Raw genomic sequence first — 26,015 nt, 5'->3', positions numbered from 1 at the left:
AAATTTAGTATAATATCGACCTTAAATCAAAAAATATTGGTGTCTTAATTGTAATTGATGTTTCATATAAAATTATAAAATAATATGTCAGAACAAGCTCCTGCTTGTTCCGCTCTAGCTCTGGCGACATCTCACCCGGAAGTAAAGTGTGTTTTAATTTTTAGATACTTAATATGATTTATTTTTAGTTATTAATATTTAATTTTAGATAATTATAACAAATTTCAGAACCGCATGATTTATTTGTATCCACGACCGTAAAAAAATATTGAGAAGGGATGGTTTATAAGGTTTTAATTTACTCTATGCCTCCTATCAATGTAGGTACCTACCCATTATTGTTGCTATTGTCCAAAATAAAATTTGGTGATCGTGGGCGATATTATAATAAAAATCAATCCCAAGCTTTATATCTCGCATCTCTTATCATCTAATGTTTTCGTGAATTGTGACATCAATTGTGAATCTTTTGCCGCAGTCAGTGCGTATTGATACTAAATATTCTTGCGAGTTGCGAGCTCTTTGGTGCTAGTTAATCTTGGATAGTTTTACTTCTTAAAGTGTTGATCACTGTTCACACTATTTATCAGACGGTCATTGTATCACGTATATTTTTTACATCCGCAAAAGAACTAACTTCTGCAATCATGCTTTCTCTCCCGTTCCATCATAGATTTAAAAGATAGAAGTGAATTGGTATTGTATTTTAGTGAAAAATACTGTGTCCTCGTATAAAAAGGGATTGTCTGTACTTCAAGGATTTCGATCAGAGGTAAGTGTTTATTAATGCCTTTTCAAAAAATTGTATGTTAGACGAAAAAATAATCAATCAGGTAGCCATTTTATAAATACATAGGTAGGTACCTACTTGTAGGCTAACATATTCACCATATCATACCTCAAGCAACTGAATTGTCAATTGTGTAATGTTTGAATATGCTACTACAGATTCTATATCTACCCTCAAAATGTTCAGTAATATAGAGAAACTACCAGATAATAATTACCTAGTGCATTTTATGTTAAAGTCCCCAAATAAGAAAATGATAGGTAATAATTGTTACGTTAAGTTGAGTCAATATGACATAGTAAGAGCTCAAAATTCACATGACAAAAAATTATTTGCATGTACTGTTCTGTTAACTCGGTGTGATACCCTTTACAAAAAACCTGATCCACTCAGCTATCATTCATCAAGATATCTGTGAGTAATCCTAACTTTATTAAACAAATAATATTTGTAAATAACACAAAAACAATATAGATTTGTATTTACATTCTCGAAAAGAACAGCATCTTACTAATTATATTTTCAAAATTAATTATAATTTTTATTATTATTCCCTAAAATGTATTACTTATTTGATTCCTTTTTTTTGTCAAATATTTATTACTTCCTTCTTCATTCACTGTATTTTGTGTCCTCATCTCTCTGGAGTGGTGTCTGGGTTTACCTTATTACCATTAATGACTATCTTAGGATTGAACATAAAGTAATTCCCAACTATGTATTATACTTATACTCTAAGTGACTCCCAGTCACTTTGAGTATAAGCCTGACATACAAGTACCCAAAACAGCATCATGTTCATAGGCATATCTAGGGTCCCTCTCCAGAGTGGTGAGGTACACATCCAGTTGCCTCTATGTTACTGTCCAGAGAAATAATGGTGAGGAAACCTGTACATTGAAATGTGCAGCGTTCATCCAATTTTTGTTATAATCTCCTGCAAAGAGGAGTGTGGTCAAACGGTTCTGAAAGTTAACTTCGACAAATGTTTCTGTGCCCGATGAGCAGCCGACAGAATGGTTCGTTTACGAGTTGTTCATCGACAAAACCTTTCTACTACGAAGGAGTTGCCGACATTCCCATAGTTTGTTACTACTAAATACTACCTAACTAAATTTAATCTTAAGTTATGGGAGTTTAAATAAAATTTCACAAAAACTTTATGGGAGCGTTGGTAGATCAGTGGTTGGAAGTTTCATAACCCCACGGAATGGATACGTTAAGGTGATTATTTTTAGTGGCAAAACACGCCCAAACAAGCTTTGTCGATGAATCCTCCTTTTGGTAGAAGGTTCTGTCGTCGATTCACTCATTAACGAATCGTTCTGTCGGCGACTCGTTCGTAGTAGAGTTTTTTCGTTTTTGGTCTTGTTTTTTGGTCTTGTTTTTTGGTCTTGTTTTTTGGTTTTGTCGTTGAACAACTCATAAAGGAACCATTCTGTCGGCTGCTCATCCGGCACATAAACATTTGTCGAAGTTAAGTTTCAGAACCAGTCAAACGGGAGTCACTGCAGTTACTAATGTTACTGTCTTGTCATAATGTTGGAATGAAATCTTTTTTAAATGCACTAGAGATTTCAAAATAATAAAAGTATTAATATTCAAACAACCAAAAGTATGTAGGTATCTCATAAATAATTGATTGTTAGTTTAATTTTTATTTATCAACTAGGTAGCTGTTGGGTGTTGCACTTGACTTGACTGTTAACTTGACTTATATTTCACTGAAAATCCCAATATAAAAAATTATCTTTTTACTTTTACAAATATTTACCAATCATATTTTTGGTTTGATCAATAGATTGTAAAACTTAGTTATAGAATATAATAGTTTTATTCTCAAAATTGGATACAAGTTATCACTTATTGACATCTATGTGATGTAATTATATTAGAAATACCACTATAATCTTCCTCCAGACCGGGAATAAAGCCTTTACCCGTTTGAATGTTCTTCATTCTGGAGAGGAGCCCGAAGTATGCCTTTGACCATCGACCCTGGATTGGGTGAGTCAGGTTACTAAATTGAACCGACTCCCATCTTACATCCGTAAACGTTACAGGTAGACCTAACGTGTAATGATGGTTATACATTCAGTTGCCTCAATGTGCAGGTTCACAATAATTTCCCTCACCATTAGAGCATCAGTTAGTATTTAAACCAATGTACATAACTTCAAAAATAGTCATTGGTACATGGCCAAGGTGGGATTTGAACCTGTGCTCTTCTGCCCACCACAAAAGTTTAGTATATTATAGAATAAGTATTTATTAGGTGATCAATATTAAAAGGCAAACTAGATATGAAAATCATTAAATTAACAAATTTAAAAGCCATTCACTAAAAAAGAGAATGAAATATTCTTTATTATTAAGTTACCTTAACTGAAGTTAATTTATTATTAGTCCATAGAGACACAATAATAACCATAAAGATTAAATATAAAAGAACACTCATGTAAAATAATATGATCAATTCGTTTTTAGAGGATCAAATAATATTGCGCCATATAAAAAGCTATCCCTTTATTGTCCCATTAGATGGGGAGATATTTTTGTATTCCAGTTTTTAAGTAGAACCAACCACGCAAAATACATTTGAGAATAGCATACAAATCACACCCTACTATCACATCCAAACATTAGCAGTCTCTTTCTCCACCCATCGCCTTCATCCATCGCCCATCTTCGCCTCTTGTACTATTAAAGTTAAGCTCTCATAGCCAAAAGATCCTTCCATGCTTTTTTGCCGCCATGGCCCACCAAACATTTGTCATTTTATTTTCTTACTTACTTACACTTCACCTTTACTTCTTACTGCTTCAGTTCAAACTTCAGACTACACTTTAAAATTTTCCACAATTTTTCTATTTTATTTTCATCATATTTTCCTACAAACTTTTTAACATCTATTCTTACAAACTTTTCAACAACCAACTTGATATACTCTTCGACCTCTCCATCATCTTTAAATATTTCCACTTTTATTCTTTCCAAGTTCGCGGAGGATTCTTTATTGCAATGCATGACGCCTCTAGAGATTTGAAATTTCGAACGTAAGTTTCTTACTAGATAAAAGGAACCTACTATGCTGAACTTATAGAGAATTTACCTGGATCTACCTAAAATTACCACGGGAACGGAAATGTTATTTTTATTTATTTATTTGGTCTACCATTATGAGCTACTTTTATACATATTGTATAATTGCTATATTATGTGCAAACCATTAAAGGTAAACATCACTTGTTCAAATTTGTAGTTGAAAACATTTAAAACATTAAAAAAATATTATAAAATTTTGAAAGATTTGTCGTATCACGCGGGCCTTCTCTAGACTTTTTTAAACAAAGTATATGATTAGATTTTATATTATGATTTCGATTGCAAGTATTACAAATTATTTTTGTAATACTTGCATATAGAATGGCTTTGTTATACTGTGTTTAGATTGTGACCAGTTTTCAATACGCATTCGTTACGTTACTAACTAGATTATTGCTAGATTGAAAATAAAAAATATTGGAAGTTTCCTCTTCCTTATATATTCTTAAAATCTCCGCGGGAAGAAATGCAGCTGGTATGTTTACCTTGCGGTCTGACATAGGAACGAAGAATATTAGCTTAGACAAAAACTTTGCAATATTCTCGGAGAGCTAAGTTATTGCAAGACTCATAATAACCCCGCTGCTTTAAATTCAATATTTTTAAAGTGGATCTTAGGTGGTTCTCAGCTGCAAGTTTGATGGAAGTAAGACCACTCTGAGAAGCTTATACGAAAGCGGCTTATTTGAAGTTCTGCGTTGAGGAGTTATAAGACTAGATAGAAATTTTAATTGATTCAAGTGCACGTTTTTGCGCCGATTAAGTCTTATTTTCCGGCATGAAAGGGAACTTCTTATATTAATGCCCCTTTACTTATATATTTGCAAAACTTCACATCAATAGTTATCTCAAGAAGCTATACAAATTAACCTTCCTTTGTATAATATCATCTTAATGGTATGGCATTGGGTAGTATATCCTAGAGGAACTTGGGATCCAGGGGTTTATAACCTTAATGATTCATATATATATATATATATATAAATGCGCTACTTTTAGGATTCTGTAGCGATATGGCAAAAACGGAATCCTTATAGTTTAGTCATGTGCGTCTGTAAGTCATATGTAGTAATTTTATAGGGAGATTATTAAGCGTACTATAAGGTTGCAGTGTGGTTCCCGGCACAAATATAAAAAAGAATAGGACCACTCCCTTCTCATCTTTCCCATGAATGTCGTAAAAGGCGACTAAGGTATGGGCTTTTAAATTTCAGATTATTATTTTGCGAGGTATGTGTCAAAGAATTACTACAAATTGTTCAAAACAATTTGTAGTAGTTCTTTTTATATTTTTTAGTTTGAACAATAATATTACTAAGGGTACCACCTGTTACTTTTTGAGAGCTTTTCCTTTCGTTCTAACGATGCATCTTTATTTTTAAATTATTCTGTCTTTATATCGAGGTTACTAAAACAGTTAATATTAATATGATGTGGAATATTCAGTCTCAACCTTTGAGCTATGTGTTTAATTTTCGCTAGTAACCACCTGGCACTTAGTTACCCCTACCGAGACAAGATAGGAGATATCGTAGCTTATGCTCTTCACGTAGGTTATTTTCCCTTCCTATTTAATATTTTTATAATTGTGTGGGAATCAATTTTATACATTAATTCAATTATTGATTTTGTACATAAAAAACGCTTCTTTGCCGGAAGGTAGGCTGAGACTACATCTGTCCACTTGCCATCATCCCTGCATAATTATCTTTCGCTTCACCCACATTCATATCGCTGGTTAAGTGGACTCTTGGCTTTTGGACAGAACGTCCTCGATTTGATCAAAGTACCTTGGTTTTTCTCCTCCAACGCTCACATTCACACTCTTCTTATATATATATACTTATATATATCACGTAACAGACCAAACCAACTAAGGATTTTATTTTGTCACTAAATCGCTAACGCTTTCATTTCCATCATGTTTATTCTGTCTTTTGAAATTGTTCTAATATTTTTATTTCGTTTGTTAAGGCAACGCAAAATGGCGGTAAAGAAGCACGAGTTGGTGCACGACAACCGCCAGCTTGACCTGACTGCTCTGGCGCAGTATCTTCAGCTTATGAACGAGCAGCCCAATTATTTGCCGCCGGCGAACGAAATCATCAAAACTTGTCAAGATATTGTGAAATGTTTGTGTAAGTATTTCAAACAACACCTATCACTAGAAAGGTACGCTATTACCACTTTTATAAGTAATACCGAAAATATTTGCGCCTATAAGAACTTTACAAGCAGACTAAGCAGATATACAAGGAGAGTGAGGAGGGAAAGGTCGGAGTGGGAAGACCTAGACGAACGTAACTTTATCAAATTAAGGACGTCCTGGAAAAGGGTCAGGTCAAAAGTACCCGAAACCGCCGTGCTTGTATGAAGAGAGTTATGAATGTGGATGAAGCGAAGGAAGTATGCAGAGATCGTGGCAAGCGGAAAGAGGTAGTCTCTGCCTACCCCTCCGGGAAAGAAGCGTGATTTTATGTATGTATAAGAACTTTAAAACGCGTCATTTGAACCCGCGAACCAAACTGTCCGTTATTATGAGCTAGCAACCACCATAGTATGGCATTCGCGGTGTCGTTTTTATCGCGCGAAAAACTGTCGCTGTTTCGCTTTTTATTATAACGTGAAACAAGACAGCGATAGTTTTTCGGGCGATAACCACGGCGCCGCGTTTGCTACGGGTAAATTTAGACAATCAAATCAATGAAAGCTTAATGGCATAACTATCTACATAGGGCAGGTGCGACTGCATTTTGTTTTTGGATTTTAAGTTAAATGTACTTGTAATAAGGTTGTTATTTTATAGTTTTTTTTCATATAGTCATTTTTTTATTTCATTTTCATTGAATATTGCTGATGTGTCTTATAAAAGTGGTAAATGTAATAATAATAAGAAAATAAGTGACCCAGTGCGCCCAGAAAACGAGGACTCTGTGAGAAACTCATAGGCTAGGCAAGAAAATAATCTTGATACAGGTAGGTAAAGCGAAATCGAAGAGGATGGCGAAGGAGGCCAAGACTCATAATGGGTTGTAGCGCCGTAGGAAGAAGTTAGTTATAATTTTATTTGAATATATATAACATGTACAAAAGTACGAAAGATCTGGTTAAAGTCAAAGTTTCCTGTCATTGTATAATAACACCATCAAAACTTCTTATACTATAGTCAATAAACGTTGAAATTCATATTGGAGAAAAAAGTTAATGTGTGTAGGTATAATTTACCGTTACTGTCACCGCTAAAGTAAAATATTTTATTTTTGGGAAACTATGTAATGGTAGTCTCTGCTTACCCCTCCGGGAAAGAGGCGTGATTTTATGTATGTTATGTATGTATGTAATGGTATAAATTCACACTTATAAATGTAGATTTTAAACCTGGATAAATATGCCATAGCTTTTAAAAACTAAGATCCCGTACGTTCCTTACTCAGAAATGATTTCGAAGCCTCAATTTTACGGAAATTGGATCACCGCGACGGCAATGGCGCAGGTCGGATTTTAACGATGCGTGTAAAAGTTCTGTCAACTGAACAGAGTGGAAATCGAGGCTAATACATGGCTGTTAAAAAATAAAAAGAAGTAAAGTAAAAAATCCCATTTTAAAATATCGCAATGAATGTGGATAAAGAGAAAGATATGTAAGTGTGCAGGAATCGTGGCAAGTGAAGACTCTGCCTATCCTTCAGGGAAAAGGCGTGATTATTTGTGACAGAAGTATTGAGGGATAGTTTGTTGGCCTACGTAAAACATCTCTTTTCTATTTTAGCGCGTTCGACGTATAATGAAGATGAATTGTATGATATACTTCACACGATCGAGGTGTTCCTTCTGCGCATCGTGACTGCTGCCCACAGCAGTCTTCGCCATGAAATCGTCACGGCAATCCTTGACAAGTTCCACGCAATTATTTCGGATCCCCGTAAGTATAAAGAGGTGACACCTAAAATAAATAAAAATATACTGTATAAGCTCAACATTAAGTTAGAAACGACTGTGTACTTCAAAAATTTAATAAAAGATGAATATTTCGTTTTATATTAGGTGTAAGAAAATAAAAAACTATTCCATTAGACTCGGCGTTAATATTAATAGACAAAACACTCAACGGCTTACAGCGTGCTTTAAGCTGGCTTCGATTTTCCTATGGAAATTGCTAATAAACTGATGCTTCACGGTAAAGCCTTCGCCCTATTGTATTAATATTTTAGCGTGCTTAAAATCTGACTACAATTCGGGCTTAGTACCAAGATGCTCGTTTAGCGGGCGTTACTATATAATTAGGAAACTGTGGCAACATCAATAGCATGGCTTACTACTTTTTTAGAGTCCGACGCCAGCCCTGCGACTTCGATCGTCTTGGTTGTGTTGGACTGGTCCGATCAAGACGCCACGTTGTCTGCCGCGCGCTGGCTGGTACAACAAGAAGAGAATGGACCTGCAGGAGCTGGACTCCGTGCGTCTTTATCTTGCCTCTACCGCTGGCTATACGAGTGGCATGCAACCCCTACACTTGGCGATTGGGTCATGGCGTACATCAAAGCTTTGGAGGTACACAAAATTGTCATGATTTTCTACGTAATAAGTGTAGTTCCTTTTGTTGATGTTCAGATATTTTTAAAATATAACGAGGCGAAGCATTCATCCTTCACAGATTCTTAGAAAATATGGAGTATCATACTGCTTTGCAGTTAGTAAAGCGACGACGTTTGACATCATTAAAATGGCTTTCAATATGTTTTCCTGTTAACAGTGTGAAAACGAGTAAAAGATTTCATCCAGTTACAACATAGCACGGAATATTCTTGTTTTCGTTTCAAGTAGCAACATTTTCTGAGTAGCAAATCTGATTTACGGATCTTTTTATTTTTGTTTTACTCTCGCTTAGACGTCTTAATACTTTTTTTTTCTTATTTCTACCTACATTAAGTCCATTTATAGTACGTCTCTGAGCTTTCAACGCAAACATAACATTTTTAAAATGAATTTCTATTTTCTATTTGGAACTCATGGGGCTTTACATTGCAGACGTTTAAGAGGATTGCGTTGGTACAGGAATACAATGGGTATTTGAACATACGTGTGTTATGTTAGAGTTCATATTTTTAAGCCCCTGTTAGAGCATCATGAAATTCCCACAGTTCCGACGCTGTATTCACACGAAATATACTCATATTTTACGTAGTAATTTTGGAATTATTCCTTGTTTGTCAGATATTTCTAGAAAGCAACGTGACGGTGACAGATTATAAGTGTACCTACTTTCTCACAAAGAGCTTTGAATCGTGCATGTATTTCAAGAGAACATTTGAATTGAAATTTTTAACAAATTTTAACGAGCATATGCCTTTATATTTCTTTTATCATTTCTGGGTAGTTTTGTTTTGTTTGCTTGTTGTTAGTAAAACATGATTAACTCAAAATTGTAACATAGCTTAAACAAAATTGTAGCTTAAACCGTCGTTTAGGCCTTGTGAGGTTCGTTTCTTTTGTGGCCATACAAATATTAAATAAGGATTTACATTTATCTTAGGAAAACAAACAATTTGACATCCTCATTGAAGTGTCGGTTGACAATCTAAGCCGGCTGTTTCTCGCCATGGACAACCCCATCGGCCTTCGCCAGTCAGTCGCCGATGTCATCTTCCACATTTTGGCATCACTGCGCGAATCTACGGAGGCTTTGGACAGGGTAAGTTTCTTAACCCACTAGATATCGTTATCTTGGTTTAGACCTCTCCCTTCTGGACGATGACAAAAAGAGTTTTAAATCTGAAGCAGTACCTTTTATTTACAAGGACAACATTTTCTAACCTTCCTCCTGGCGTTAGTTTCGGTTTTATTCTGACCTGCCTGCAGTCCGAGGTGCGCTATTGACCATGATTCTGGATTGGGTTTTTACACGAAACGGCTCCTGTCTGACCTGTTAATCTTTGCAGGGGAACTGGCCCATATATACATAGAGTGTGTGACCCTTTTATTCAGGGACCATGAACGTTCGACTTTCGAACGTTTTACAGAGAGTTAAATACCTTTGGAATAATCTTTTGATAGCAGGTGTAATATCAGTTATATGATGTCTTTAGCGGACCTGAAAGTTTTTGAACGTGACCGGGAAGTCCGCGAATACGTTAGGATGACAGCCAGAAACATAAAGTTTACTTGTTGTCATCTGATTTCTTTCTTGGCGATATGAAAATAAAGACACGTTGCCTATTTTTCTTTATATATTTAGTTTAGGATATTATAATTCAAGTACAAAGAGATAAGTTAAATCATGTTTCTGGAAGAAAAGTATTGACTATAATTATAGGAATGACATAAATCACACGTTCTGTTTTGTTGAAGCCAATTTATTTAGTATTCTGTATCCAAAAGTAGATTTTTATATAATATATTTGCCAACTTATTGTCCACTTTTTGAGTTACTGCACACTGTAAATTATGCTAATAAGGGTAAATGATTAAAGTGTACCTAGTCCTTTAAGTTAAACTTCGTTCCGCCCCAGTGATATCCAACCGTTTTCATGACGCGACCACCCTTAGCAAGAAAACTACTTCGCCACCCCCAATCACCCATTAAAAACCCTTTTTATTATAACCCAAAGATTCTGTCTTTAACATCCTTACCTTAAAAATATATATTTAACGAATAAGGAAATAATTACAAGAAATATCTGCTTGAATCAGTTTGCTCTTGGATTCACAACAGTATTAGTTCAGACTAATACCTACCTTAGCTAGCTTTCAGCATGTCAAAGTGAATATTAGTCTGGGAAACTAGTGCATTATATTGAATTTGATGCTTGCAAGTTTCTCTTAATGTATTGATTCCCGATGGAACCTCCGGTCACATAATTTGTATCTACCGTGCACAGCTGGAAGCCGCGCCGTGTTTCAGTCTATATAAGTTTGCCTACATGCCACGGAAGCCTGTCTGCCACTAATTATGACAGAGGGGATAAAGTTATTTTAAATGATGTAGACGTGTGTGATTGTTTTAAGTTGAACTTTTATCGATTGCTAATTGTTAGGAGAATGTGTGCTATGTTTTGACATTGTATCGATAAAGGTGATGACCATATTTATTTTAAAAAGATACAATATTATAGATTGATGTTTTTACAGGCGCTTAAAATCTTTAAAAACAATAAAAAATAATAAATATAAATTTTTGCTTTTGCAAGATTTTTTATCCTTAATTTGGTTTTGCGACGGTTGGTTCATCTAGGATTAGCCGCGTGCATTTATAAGCATATATTGCAATGAAATAAGATATATTTGGGCGTGGTTAAAATATTTTTCTTTGAGATTATTCAATTTTTATTTAAAACGTTCGTAATTAAATTCGAAAATCTACTAAAAGCTTTGTAAAGGATTATATCGACTATATGTCGGCAGTGCTTTACACTGACACAGATATAAAACAACGTGCACTGGGAAATACAGAATATTAAGCGAAATTTCCAGGAAGCTAAGGGAGGCGGCTGGAGGGGGTTGGGAGAACAAGGGGTGTGGGCTGCACTGTAGGTGGGCAGGAGACCTAGGAAATTCTATAATTAAACTTGCTGGGAGATTCTATTAAAAAATCTTAAATCTCTATCCTTTGATGGAAATGCATTATCGTTTTAAAACTTGTATTTTTCTCTCTTGGCTGGTCGTTGGGCTAGTGCAAAATCAATAATGTAATTTTAAACAAAAGCGCAGTACCTGAATTGATTTTAGGTAATATAAAACGCACGCAGCCCTGCGCTTATATTGACCGGATATCAATAGGTCTATCTGTAGCGGAGGTAAGCGGGGGTATTCAGTTGTTCTACTCTACATTCGGCGAAGAGTCGACGCGGTGTGTACGGCTTTTATCTAGGCAAAGTCTGTTCTTGATCAAATTCGTGAATTTTATTTTTGAGTGCATCCATCAGGATTGTCGAGTGCAACACGGAGCATTACCGAGTGCGAAAGAGCAGGTGACAACGCGTAGGGCAGTAGCTCGCAGATAGCTATCGCGGAAGGACCTCCTCCGCGCGGGTACACCAAAACCATCTTTCGCACAAAGTCATTCGGTGAATTTTAGATTGTATGTTTCTTATTGCTAATTCGTTCATAAATTGGGCTTATTTGGTAAGTCTTTTACAGTTGTAATACGGTGCATTATCCTTTGTTCGCGATTTAGCTATAAGTACGTATTAGCAAATTTAGATGTTGAGGTCTTCTTCCACTTGTTGCATTATTACGAGTTTTGGAAAGGTTTTGTGCGAAGTATTGCTTGTTTTTCATCTTAATAAGAGGTAATTTTCCGGCGATTTATTTTCGGGGCAGGGACGTGCAGTTAAAACATATGTCAGCGCATATTGCGCGCGTTATTAATGATTTTTGATTGCAACTTTTGGGTGATTGGTTGATTGAATGTGTGTGTGTGTAGTGTTGCATATGTAAGTTTTTCCCAGGCACCATAGCTAGTTTGGAACGATTTTGGGCAATAGGTGCCTTCTCGAAAATGATTCAGTACCTCGGTTGCCACTAGTCAAATTACTTGAAACATATCAAGCTTTTTCCGTTGATTCAAATATGTTACGGTTGATTAAATCAATGCTGTTGGTAAGTGAACTTGATACCATTCAATCTTATTTTTTTTCTTTCATACCTATACATAGTTAGATAGACTCATACAATCTTATTTTTTTCCTTCATATACATAGATAGATAGACTCCTTTAATCTATTTTGTTTTTCTTCATATATATACATAGATAGAGCGACTTTTTTTTTTTCAAAAAAAAACATAAGACTTCGTTGACCCCTGCGCAAAAATATTTTGACCTCAAGTATATACAAACGCATTCGTTACTACGAAAAAGTGCTAAAGTATGAAAGGTTCTTAACTTTTTCTAAACTTAGGCCGCCGTCATTAATCCCGTGGGACACATATCACATTGGTCACATCATAACTTAACTAAAAATCCTGTCAAGTGCGAATCAATTTACGTGGGGAGGGTACCGTACCTTGAGTCAACGTTTACTTATTGCTTTTATCTATAATGAAAACCCGCTTCGTCCTGCAAACGTCATGAAGGAAGCTTGTGTAGGTTCTTAAGGTTTCTTGGCAGAGAATGAGTATAAATATTACAGCTCTGTTAAAAAAGAACAATTGTAGACATCTTAGATGGCACATCTGCCGATTTCCTTTGCCGGCTTTGCTTTTTCATATGAGTACCTTTAACATGTCGCAGCCGAAAGTGTGGTCACTTATTTTCGCATAATTAGGGAAATTAATGGAATTTCAATGACCTTTTCGGAATTTTGTTCCACATTGTAGATGGGTTATCTATCGATTGGTAGTAATTATAAAACTTACTCTAAATCAAAATTTATTTAAATTATTACTTTTCTCTATCACTTTGAGCTCTACTAATTACACCACTGTTCAGTTTGGAGTATTTCCATTTCTCTGAAAAGCAATTAGGATGACATATAATTGAATTCCATCATATTTAAATTATCAGGCAAGCTGCCGTTTGGTCGACGCTCGCTCGTCTCTCTTTGTAACTGCAATTGCAACTAACCTTTTGAATAACAAAAATAGGTGCTTTTCGGTTGAATTAAAGTTGGGTGTACTTTCAATTTTAAATTTAAAAAAACATAGATTACGAAAGCTACATTAATATAGCTTTCATATGAACCAACATAGATACGTTGTATTTGTTTCTATGATGTGAAAATATGTATTATGTATACAAATTGAATCACGAAAGACATTGGAAAACATTCCAGGTCAAAAACAAATGCGGCGTAAATGTTAAAAACAATATAATTTTTATATTTTAATAAATATACATAAAATTATCTACGGAGGGTATAGCTACAAAATACATTGTTATATTTATATGATGATAGATTTAGACTAGACTAGACTTAATGCGCAGGGAGTGGATTGATGGGAGATTATCTATTTGATGCAAGTTACGTTACCGAAATGAGGCGTGGCGGGCGACGGCACGGAAACCAACGCGCAACGTGTGCAAATTAGATTCTCGCTTGATAGAAATTTAAATTATATTTTTTTCCCAATATTCCGCAGCTTTGATTTTTATGTCATAAATTTATTTAAAAAAAATGTTAATCTCAATTCCTGTACAGTATTTTTTGTGTTTCGTCGTCGTTAAAATACGGCGAGATTGGAAATATTTTTTCCTTGAAGGGTCATCCGAATCTGGTTACCATCTAGCACCAATATTCTCCTTAAGATTAATCAAAATAGTCCTCGTAACTGGGCAGGATCGTTCAACTTCTTATATTCACTTCTCGATTTTATCATCAGATCAACTCCATATCATAATAGTTTTGCATTACGACAGCAACATTTTAGCTCACTAGGTAAAATTAAATTTGCAAGACTTGATTACGGACAAATTTTAGGACAGCTAAAATGAATGAACCTAATTAAACGCTTGTAAAAAGGACGGGTGCTCGCAGACATTTCTATTGCAAACTAGCGGACCTGGTAAACTTCGTTCCGCATCAACTGCAAATGAACGACCAGATTATGGAGCATTAAATTACACACATGTAATGATTTTAACATACAATATTATATTCAGGTCGAAAACAAAGCCAAAACTTCTAAAATCATAAAAAAAATAACTTGATATCGAAACATAAAATTTGGTGTAAATAATACAATTTTCTTTTTACATAATAATAAAGATTTTTAATCCGGCGTAAATTTGAGTGACAGGACAATAATAATAGACGAACGTAGTTGATCAAATCAGGAACGTCCCGGTGAAAGGTTAGGTTAAGAATACCCTAAACTGAGCTTGCATGAAGAGAGTTATGTGGATGAAGAGTATGGAGTTTCCAGGGATCGAGATGAGTGGGAAGGTCTCTACCTATCCTTCCGGGAAAGGGACCTATTTTTTGTATACATATATACAAAAAAAAAATTGTTTCTAACATACAACTTTTTTTTACTACCCATTGTCTAGCTTTCCCCGCACGTCGGGCGTGTGCTGGTAAATTTGGCCGCAGACAGCGGGCAGTTCAGCCGGCAGCTGCTGCAGAACGTGGTCGACATCCTCACTTCCACTCTAGACCGCCTTTCCAACTCGCTGAGGGGTGATGCCCAGGATTTGTTCAAGAACAAATACGCTGACGTGGTAAGATTGGTTTTGTGGATAAATATAAAGAATCTCCATCTTTCTGACGTTAGTCCCGGTTACATTTCCATATCTCTAGACAGGAGCACGAGAATCTTGACCCTGGGTTGTTGCACGACGATTGGGTAAGTCAGGTTTTTACACGACGCAGGAGGTGCTAACTCGTATTGGTATTAAAAACGGTAATTTATAAAAAGGTGGAGCAGTTGGGTAGTCTCAATGCGCAGGACCGCGTGTGTTGTCTTGGCTGGGCGAGGCCTTTCCACACTATTCGAGCTTCGCGCTGCACCTGCAGTCGCATCGAGCGGACGCTCGTACTGAAGATTTTACACTTCGGCGGTGCTAGTGGCTTTATAGACATCAAATGGCAAGTGAATTCAAGCACTTAGCTTTCCTAGTACCTTTACAATGGTATTGTATTAAATACGACGACGTTAAAGATAATTAATTAGCATCTGCTATGCCCGCAAAGGCCTTTCTAAATAATAATATGTGTAATGTACTCGTATATTTGAAAATGAATTAATTTTCATAGATTCTGTGTCTTGAGCGTCACATGGCTTCGCGTTGCTGCCGCTACACTCAGTTGCCGCCTTGGGAAGCGCGTGAAGAGTGCGTCGCTACGATGGCATCGAACGCCACGATGCCGAGAGTGGGCCTGCTCAATCTGGGCAACACTTGCTACATGAACAGCGTCTTCCAGGCGCTGTTGGCTACAAAGCAGTAAGTATTATTTCTTAATTTAAAATAAATTAGTCAACTACCGTTAATTTTCATGTACAGGAATGGTAAGTTTACTATCTAGGCAATATAAAATAATATTTATCATCTAGAGGTCTCGAAATGCTATGAATGTGTTTTCTTGCCATTAGATTATATATTACTTTTGGTCTAAGTGCAGGATTATTAACTTAGAATGTAAAGTTTATATTTGTAAAACTTTTTTTGTTCATCTATCAGCTTTTGCCAGAGGCTACGCTTTAAATGAAAATCGTAAAATTCCGCCTTTTAGGAACTGCGTTCTAAAAGCAATCGCCGGTCAAAATTTCAGTTTGGGCGTCAAACGCTTTTAGAAAGAAGTGGGTAGTAATATCGCCTAGTACAAAGGATACTAATAGAATACTGACACCCCTATTTCAGTATTACATTTCATGTCTTTGTGTTTCCAATACCGTCAAGTAAATTTTGCACTTACTGGGAAATATAATTTTACCCATTTTTATGGGATATTTTTTATGGGATTTTATTTTGGTACGCCCAATATTTTTTCAGAAGTTATGGTTATTTCGAATGCTGAATGCATCTAATCATATGGAAGTTTCGGATCGATCAATCAGGGTTAACGGGTTTAAAAACCAGATTTATAACTCGATCTGGACATTATAAAAGCTTAAAAAAATATTTTTGTTCCTGACCATTGGCGAATATTTTTTCATGTTGCATGATGTTGATTTTTTTTGTCTGTTGCTTTATGTGTCATTTCATGCGATTTTTTGTTTTATTATGCTTAGCGAATCTTATTTTTTTTTAAATCCAAGCTAAATTTAAATACAGTAGCAACTGTAAAAATGCCAATATTATTTCAATGTAGTTTTTTTTTATATTTTACATCAATTTCGTTCTTAAGTTTTATTGCTCCTATAATGTCCCCCGCTTGCCATTTCTGCGAATATGTTTATTTGTATCTTCTGTAGTCTCTTTTTTAATCACTATTTCTCCAATATTTTGTTCTCATGTGTTTCCTGCCATATTCAACTTGTGTGTGTGTGTCCTGCTTTGGCGATTCTTGTGAAATCGTACCATCTTCAGCCAGCTCTGCTATTTAGTACATTAAGCCCAGACCAGCTCCAGTGGGAAACTCCAATTTTGCTTACGACGACATAATACTGCGAATGTTTATTTATAACCGTACTACCGCGAGATGAATACTAAACATAAGGCTATGGAAGGGAGACAAAGAGAGAGTTGAGAGAGGAGAGAGAGAGAGATATTTGTAAATTGACGTCCTGTGAAAATGCTGCAGTGTAGTTTGTTCCGCCGCTTCTTCTACACATGCGCTTTGGAAGCGGTAGTAATTATAATTAGATTTAAGTTATGTGACGTCAATAAGTGATACCTTGTATCCAATTTTGAAAATAAATCTATTCTATTCTATTCTAGATAATAAGGAGAGGGAGTGAGACAAGAGATAAAAACAGAAGGTGATAAGTTAAAACCAGAATTGACAAATAGATGACACAAAAGTAATAAGAGTCTATGGACGCTCGTCGACGTAAAGATTCTGTTGCCTTTTCTATGTTTGAATATTTTTAAAGCCCTAAAATATCGCCTCTCAGTTTCTCAGGCTTTAGTCTTATATCTTATACTCATATAAGAAGAGATGTCTTATCTAGTTTAACAGAGTCTGCTGTTTTAATCCATTAAAAATTTAAGCTTATATGCGTCGCCAATTTTAGTTTAAAAGGAATTCGAAACATTGCTAGATTAAAGTGTTGTTGTTATAAGAATATATGATATGTGATGCAGCCGCGAATTGAAACTGAAACGCGTACTGTGCTCACTCCTGTGAAACTAATGTGGACTGCTCAAAGCGAAGTATTTTATGAAAAGCTTCAAAGAGGAAATATTTATTTATTTATTTAAACCTTTATTGCACAAAATGAAATGTACATAAGGCGGACTTAATGTCGTTTGGTATTCTCTACCAAGTCTACCTGTTGACCAAACAGAAGAACTTTTAGTGGGTGCTGCGATAAAGCGAACATGCATATTAAAAGCTAAATGCATACAAAATTCATATATCCTTTGCAATTATGTTGCAAAAATACTTGAAACGCTGTATAACATACATATGTGCATATATCAAGTTCTAACGGAGTAGACATAGCCAGTAGTTTAAAAAAAACTGATGATTAGTGAGGAATTTAAGAATCGTTCATTCATTGTATAACTGTTATCCGAAATTATATTATTAGAGGACGACCGCGGCTTAGCTCGCTTATAACGTTATCTACATAAGGAACCTATTTTCATACCGAATTTCCAGTCTCTGGACCCAGTCGGTTGCGGGTTGTCTGTAAGTCAGTCACTCAGTTACCAAAAGAGTTTTATGTATATTATATAGACAACTCTATCTGCCGTGGATGTCGTTAGAGGTAACTCAGGGTATATACACTTGCACATTGTACGCCGATCAAGAGTTAAGCTGGGGATTTGATTCCCCTTTAATAGGACTCCCGAGGTCGGGCACTTTGTATTTACTCCTAGATCGTGCAAGGGCGCAAGGGACATGCGCCAGGAGGATGATAAATGTGTATATCCTTTTATTTCCTAGACTTCTTTACATCCTAGCTTATCATAACTCTGCATGCATCATTAGTGGTTTCGTTTGAGCGTCTACTAATGTCTATCAAAGCTTTTGAAGAAAATATTAAAACTTTTTGAAGAAAATAAATAATATGTGGTTCCCGGCACCAAAACAAAAAAATGAGACCACTCTATCTCTTTTCAATGGATGATAGTATAAGGCGACTAAGGGTAGGCTTATAAACTTGCGATTCTTTTTTTAGGCGTTGGGCTGGCAACCTGTCACTATTTGAATCTCAATTCTATCATTAACCCAAATTGCTGAACGCTTATCAGTCTTTTCCAGACTGTTGGCTCCGTCTATCCCACAAGGGATTAAACGAGACTATGTATGTAAATAATAAAAATTTGAGGAGAGGGAAAGAGTTGTTGAACACAACAAAAACCTAAAATTGGGACTTAGTTCTCTGAAAAAGAATTTTATTCAAAGAAATCCTTTCGTGCTAGCGAACTGGTACACTGCGTCTTTTCCACTGACTTTTTGTCGAGCTAATTGCAGCAGCGAGAATATATATTTGTAGACTCCGCTTCATTCTGATTGATAAACTATATTTATTGTAAAATTAATTTGAATCACACAAAATTTCGTATTTATTAATTGGCTAATGTGATGTTAAGATTAAGCATATCTTAGAGCTAGCTTTTGCAAAGGGTTTCACCCGTGTTTCCAGAAAAAAGCCTATGTTACTCCTAAAGGTCTATTCTATCTCTGTCTAATTTCATCAAATTAGCTCCATTACTTTTGAGTGTATTCGTTGTAAACAACAATGCATTTTTTTCTCTTTAAAATATTAGTATGCATAGCATTTATAACCATTTATTTATCAAATTGTTGGTAATGTTTTTAAAAGTGTTGCCCCAAAGTAAACCAGGAAATCTGAAATTGGTAGTTTAATTGAAAGTCGTGGTCATTAGCAAGTCGGTAATTGTTGGGAATTTAATGAGTTGAAAACGGACACAAAATACACGCGAGAAACAGGGCGGACGCTCTGGACAAAATCGCGAGGATTATTATCATGGTATATTTTTACCTATTTCTGTTATCGCACGCGCTTTAATTTCTAAGCCAGATATAGCTTGGGGGCTTTGTTAACCTTTAAATTGTGGGTTATATGTATGTGGTTCTATTATCCAAATACGTTCAGGGTAATGTGAGAGATAGTATAATTTTAAAAAATATATATTAGAACATGGCACGAAATCAAATGAATTTGAATGGAATTTTGCTGAAATAAGGAAATCCCATATACGTTACCTTATTTGATTTAGATTTTCTACCAGCTGGAGAATAACTAACTTGCGAAGTTCGCTTGACCTATTTTCAGACTCGCTTAAAATGAAAGGTCACATGTATATGACATGTATATGGACATCCTTACTCTTTTGGGCCGCGGCAGTGTTGCCAACCCAATATAGACTAAAACTAAAATTGTAAAAAAATACCAAGAGATTTCTAAATGTTCCATTTTTACTCACTTTCTTAACGAAATTGGATTTTGGTCGCTTTTCATGATCGTCAGTAGCATTTTTTTTCTATAAAATTGTATGAAAAATGTTAACTGATTTGGCGTCGAACTAAACTCTAACTCGAACTAGAAGTATAGTTGAGACTGAGAGGTTGGTTTCACTGGACTTGGCATGTATATGTATTCTCTTAAATTATTTCAAAGTTTATCGTTTTAGCTCTATGTAAAACTGCATTGTCCACAGATTCAGCACCCACGTAGTGTTGCGCATGAATGGCGCCCCTTATTGGTCGAAAATGGGCATCCTCTTTGCTAAGATGATGCATTGCATTGGCACCAAACTGAGCCCCAAGGAGTTCGTTGCCATCTTCAAGCCGCCGTTCTTCGTCAGGAACAATCAGCATGATAGTTCGGAGTTCCTTGGGTGGGTATAGTTTAAGTCGATCTCTGATTATCTACTTATTAAATAGAAGGAGCACCAGACTAGAGGACCCTACGTTTTAAAGCAAGACGACGGGGAATGGATGAGAGAAAGACGAGACTAATTTCTCTAAACAGTCCTTGAATTTTGTTGTTTGCGGCATGTATCGAGAATTTTATCCATTCATCCATCCATATAAAAACATCTATATCCCTCGCACGTTCGGCTGTTTGGCCTATAATAGAATTGAGATTCAAATAGTAACAGGTTGCTAGCCCATCGCCTAAAAGAAGAATTCCAAGCTTATAAGTTTATCCCCAAAGTCGCCTTATACGACATTCATGGGAAAGAGATGGATTGGTCCTATTCCTTGTTTCATTATATAAATATTTGTAATTTTTGTATGGCTTTATTATCAGCTTCCCAGATTTCAGATCATCAGTACACGATCGAAGGCTTTCTTCATTCACAAAAAGTGGGAGTTCTTATCATATTTTTTAGATTTCTTAACACATTCTTTCTTCTTCTTATCATCATACAGAAACCTCAATTGTACTGAAGTTGTACTGAACTGAAGTTTCTGTATCCGGTTGGGACATCTGGGCATAAGCGAAGGTGCTCCATAGTCGTAAGGAGAGACGCCATGCCATTACTTGAGCTGAAGCAACTCCCGTCGGACTACAACGATCTTTTCAGGGGAACCTATCCCTTAATAGATCATTAAATTCATTCCAGTTACCTCAATTTTCACGATGTTTACCCGCACCTTAAGAGCATGGGTCAGTAGTCAAACTATGTTATATACCTAAAAAAACAGTCATTGGTACATGAACCGTGCCTCGTATTGATACCAGGTTATCGTTAAAGGTACTTGTTTGAGCTACTGCAGTCCTACGAGCACTGCTCCGACCGCAACTTCGACTACTCGCGGCCAGCGGTCCTCAACAACCGCATGAGGGCCATAGCCTCCGCGACCCCTCAACCATCATCATCCAGGTAACTATTATTTATTTTATTTATTTATTATCACTACAAAAAAAAAAAAAAAAAAACAACAATTACAATGGTACACATAATGCATCAGGTTAAAACCACAAAGGTTTGTTGTGTACTAATGCAGTAGTTGTGTACTAAACTAATAAACTATGTTTTTCACTTGTCAATTTATCACGTCTTGCCTGGTCAGGTCAAAAGTGTCTTCGGCCAAGAGAACCGACGAGCTGGTATGAAGTGAGTGGTGAATGTCGATGAAGCGAAAGAAGTATGCAGGAATCGTGGTAAAACCAGAAAGTTCGTTCGTAAAAAAACACTTGTGTTGATTTTTGACGACAAATGAACAGTGGGCAGTACGTAATCATTGTGAATCAGATATGAAAAGGTGGCATTATTTGGTACTCATTTTGACCTGGGTCAGTAGGAATTATGATAGAACTAGAGGCCGCCCGCGACTTCGTCCGCATGGAAACCCTATCAATCCCGCGGGAACTCTGGGATAAAAAGTAGCCTATGTGTTATTCTGGGTCTTCAGCTACCTACATACCAAATTTCATGGTAATCGGTTCAGTAGTTTTTGCGTGAAAGAGTAACAAACATCCATACAAACTTTCGCCTTTATAATAGTAGTAGGACTAATTGCAACTTATTGTTTGGCAGTGATCACGAGATCGGTGAGTCGGCCCGTCGGTCTGTATCTCCTCGCCCGGGCAGCAGTGCGGCTGGTAATTATATTTTATATACATACATACATAAAATCATGTCTATATCCCCTGCAGGGCAGGCAGAGCCAACAGTCTTGAAAGGACTGATAGAACTGCTGTTTGGCGTAATGATAGAAATTCTATATTTTGTACACTAAATTTAATTAATTGAAAGAGTTAAAAACTTGAAATAACGTTTAAATGTATGTAATTTTTTTAAAACATGGCACTAGGCGAGTCAAATAGCGGGTAGAAACGGCAGCTAATGAGGAAAAAATATTAAGTCACACATATTATCAGTGATATTGTCAGAACGTGATTCGTTTTAGGTCTTAAAAATACTTACATGCATTTTCTATAAATTTTCCGTTATCTGCACTGGGGCGCACATGTGTAATTGAATCCAGAGGTATTGTATGCAACTCTGTTTTTTTTCTACTTGAAACACGTTACGGGCAGGGGTTCCACTATTGCGACATAATCCGCTGTATTAGCTCAATGTTGAAAAAGCATCCACTTAGTAGTGAGCTGATGATTTTATTGAGCTTGCGGGAAGACGTTGAATATCATCCATTCAAAAGGAAGTTCAACTACTTGAGGCTGAATGATGATGATATCATTTTTATTTAAGATTAATATGTTAGCTCTTTCAGTAAGTTGACAGTACAGTTTCTCTAGAAGTAACTTATTTAACGTATGAAGGTGCCAACTTATTTCTTTTCAATTATTTTTATGTTTCTACACATATTTTGCATTCCCATAATTATTCAAGAGCCGGCATTCGATTTTCAAGTGACACATGCTTTCAGGTTCAAGCTCAGGTGCCGTGAAGCGCGCTAATGTTGACGAGCTGCACATTCCGTTGAAGAAGCGGCTCCGCCATTCGTACGACCCTGGATTCCCGCGTCACGACTCGGCATTTCTCCGCCGCGACTCCTACATCGACAGCCTCTTTGGCGGAGTACTGCTGACTCGTGTCGAGTGCACCGAGTGCCATTCTTCATCTCTCTCTCGCGATGTCTTCCGCGATCTCCAACTCGCGTTCCCGGAGAAACCCGAAGGCTGGCAGCACAACGTCCAGAACCTATTGGAGTTCTATTGCTCCAAAGAGCGCCTCTCTGGTGACAACCAGTACGAGTGCCACGATTGCGGCGGCCTCCGCGATGCTGAGCGCAGCGTGCTTATTGAAACCACTCCCAAGTATCTCATCCTTGTTCTCAAGTATTTTAAGTAAGTGCCGTTGATTTGTCCTGGCTTTTATGAATTTTGATCATAACATTTCAGATTCACCACGGTCACTATACAAGGTTGCGCAACAAATGTGTGCAGCCTGGGTTTCAGCTGGACTGACATTACATGTATATAAATTTTATTGAAATATGAAAACATTGTGAACGTTACAAATCTCAAATGTTTCCAGGTTCGAACCGAAGCTGCAAGTGCAAACAAAGTTGATGCACTCGATCTACCACAACCACACGGTGACCCTGCCCACCGTCCGCTCTCAAGCCGACCACTCCACCTACTCGCTTTACGCCGCCGTCATCCACATGGGAACCACCCTGGACTCGGGCCACTACTACACCCTCGCCAAGGACAACGACGAATGGCACACCTACAACGATGATGAGGTCGCGGTGAGTGACGAGTCTCATCTTAACAACTTGCACCGCGCCAGCACCCCCTACATCCTGTTCTACAGGCGCACCGACATCGAAGAGGGCCCCGCCGTCTCGTTCGAAGAAATGCCCACTAGGCTGCAGGAAAGCGTCCTGTCCCACAACAAATGCTTTGTCGACACTGTCCAACAGGTACGGCTGGGGCGGCAGTGACAATTAAGGTCGCATACCAAACAGTTCGGATTCATCAACTAACTTCGATCGGCAAAGCACATCGGATTCGGAACATTTCGAATTATTTTCCTCTGTATTTCATTTCGGAGTAACGATCTTATTCGTTTTGTTTGTTTGCTCGTCTCAAAGGACAATGTATTGACTAAGAAATAACACTGACTTCATTTTGTTTGTCGACTCTTATTTGGCCTTCTGATTGAAAATAGTTTCAGTACCTATATATTAATTACATAATGAGTGGCTATTTACAAGATTATCTTGCCTGCAATGTAATAATTCAACTTAAATATAATATTCAATTAATATGCATATTTACTCGTATTCATCAATCACTTAAAACATAAGAAGTAGAGTAGTCCAAACATTTGAAGCTTTTTGCTATTTCGTGTTTATCACAAGGTGTCTAATATTCAGAATCCAATTGTAGTAGATGTTCATTATTGGTGTCAATAAACTTAAACATGTAAACGGACAGTTTTGAATTGACTAGGTATATATTAAAGCATGCTACATAAGTATGATATTGATTATTATATTCATTGATGTAAATATAAAAAGGTCTCATGGAGCCTTTAAGTTTATGTAAATTTTCTTTGTAAATGAAAAGAGTTTAAGTTTATTAGAGATAAGGTATATTGTACTATCGGGTGGATTTAATCAAGAGTGTTAACAATTTACAAAGAGAGTTCACAGAAACATTAGGACATAGTTAATATTTTGTAAAATTGACATAGGAATCAAGTAATGAATGCAGGTGGTTCAAAACTGCCTTTTCTTTTCAAATTATTATTTGTTTAATTGTTGCATTGAAAATCTTTTTTTGACATAATCGAAATGTGTGCTCATAATAGATATGTATTTCATATGAAATAAAAATCTAAATTTATTTATTTCTCGATAATCTTTTCTTCTATTTAGATACAATAAATCAATTTATGATTTTGGATGATTGGACATATCATCCATATTAAATTGTCCAGTGGTTCCAGAATTTTTTGGGAACTTTTTTACTTTAACGTTATTTAAAGCAGACCGGCAGGCAGTTCAGGGAAGAGCGATTAAAATTTAGAAGTTTTCATTCAAGGTTTCGGAACATTAGCTGCTGGGCATATTGATTTATTAGTATTATTATTTATATTTTTCATCAGGTATGTCTTTATTGTTATATTTACATTTACATATTATATTTATATTGGACAGCGGTAATGTATTGTGAGTAATGTGACTGAAATTGTTAGGGTTGTAGTCACTTGAAAGGAGAGCGTATGTACTCGTACCTATTTTTGATATTTTTTCCTTATTTTAAATTATAATATTGGATGCAATTCATAATATTTAACATTTAATAATGTGTGCATTAGGGAATGTCAAATTCATACAATATTTACCGATATTTATATAAGTATTTAGCATATATACTTAAATTTGTCTAATGTGTAATCCGATTCCTGAGGTCATTAACGTATGTTACATTGTTTCTGTTACCGTATCATTTTATTGTAAACCCACTTCCAGTGAATCTTATTTTGAATTCGTAATTATTAATTCCCTGCAATCTTTTGGTTGTCGTCTAGCTATTAAACACCCTTGGTTATAAAGCTTTCTTTATACCTTTGTGAAATAAGTTCGTTATAAATTTGTTTTGCGTTATATTGTTTTATGTAAATACCTAAAGCATTTAAGTATAAGATTTAGATATTCAGTCAAGTATGGGATATATCAATGTCTGGGGCCTAGTTAAAGCCCCTATAAATGTATCACTTCTTTAATTATTAGAAAAATAAAGATGTAATATCAGATTTTGGTTTAAAGCAATTAAACCTTTGAAAAATCATGATATCTTTTATTTAAAAATATAACAATATACTTTCCCATACGAGTTGGAGCAGAAATACCAATGCTAGTGTGTACGTTCGTGACAGCACAATTAAGAGTTGGGTCGATTGCACTAGTTTAAGCTTTGGTGTATTCTGCCCCACCACGTCCAGTACTGCCAAAAATCTAATTAATATTTGGGAATTTGAAATATACGACAATGCGCTACCGAATCTGCAGGAAATGCTTATGAGTACACAATAAAACTAAGAAGATTTATATTTCATTTATTTGCAACTACGAATGTGAAATACTAGCGAATCTCCGTCGCTGCGCGTGCGACGTCG

The 26,015-nt window shown here is 36.1% G+C and overlaps 1 protein-coding gene across 1 annotated transcript; it reads left to right on the top strand.

Moving 5' to 3' along the window:
• Positions 1 to 315: 315 nt before the first annotated feature.
• Positions 316 to 25,687, top strand: LOC106134043 (ubiquitin carboxyl-terminal hydrolase 35). Its single transcript, XM_013333993.2, has 12 exons — positions 316 to 772; positions 5,870 to 6,033; positions 7,665 to 7,817; positions 8,223 to 8,446; positions 9,429 to 9,587; positions 14,880 to 15,050; positions 15,586 to 15,773; positions 20,127 to 20,306; positions 21,171 to 21,299; positions 21,957 to 22,021; positions 22,810 to 23,230; positions 23,421 to 25,687. The coding sequence occupies exons 2-12, from the start codon at positions 5,880 to 5,882 to the stop codon at positions 23,830 to 23,832; spliced, it is 2,256 nt and encodes a 751-aa protein (XP_013189447.1). The 5' UTR covers positions 316 to 772; positions 5,870 to 5,879; the 3' UTR covers positions 23,833 to 25,687.
• The last annotated feature ends 328 nt before the right edge of the window (positions 25,688 to 26,015 follow it).

The sequence above is a fragment of the Amyelois transitella genome, chromosome Z (genome assembly GCF_032362555.1).
Source record: "Amyelois transitella isolate CPQ chromosome Z, ilAmyTran1.1, whole genome shotgun sequence".
Classification (NCBI taxonomy): domain Eukaryota; kingdom Metazoa; phylum Arthropoda; class Insecta; order Lepidoptera; family Pyralidae; genus Amyelois; species Amyelois transitella.
This window is presented reverse-complemented; position numbering and strand designations above follow the sequence as displayed.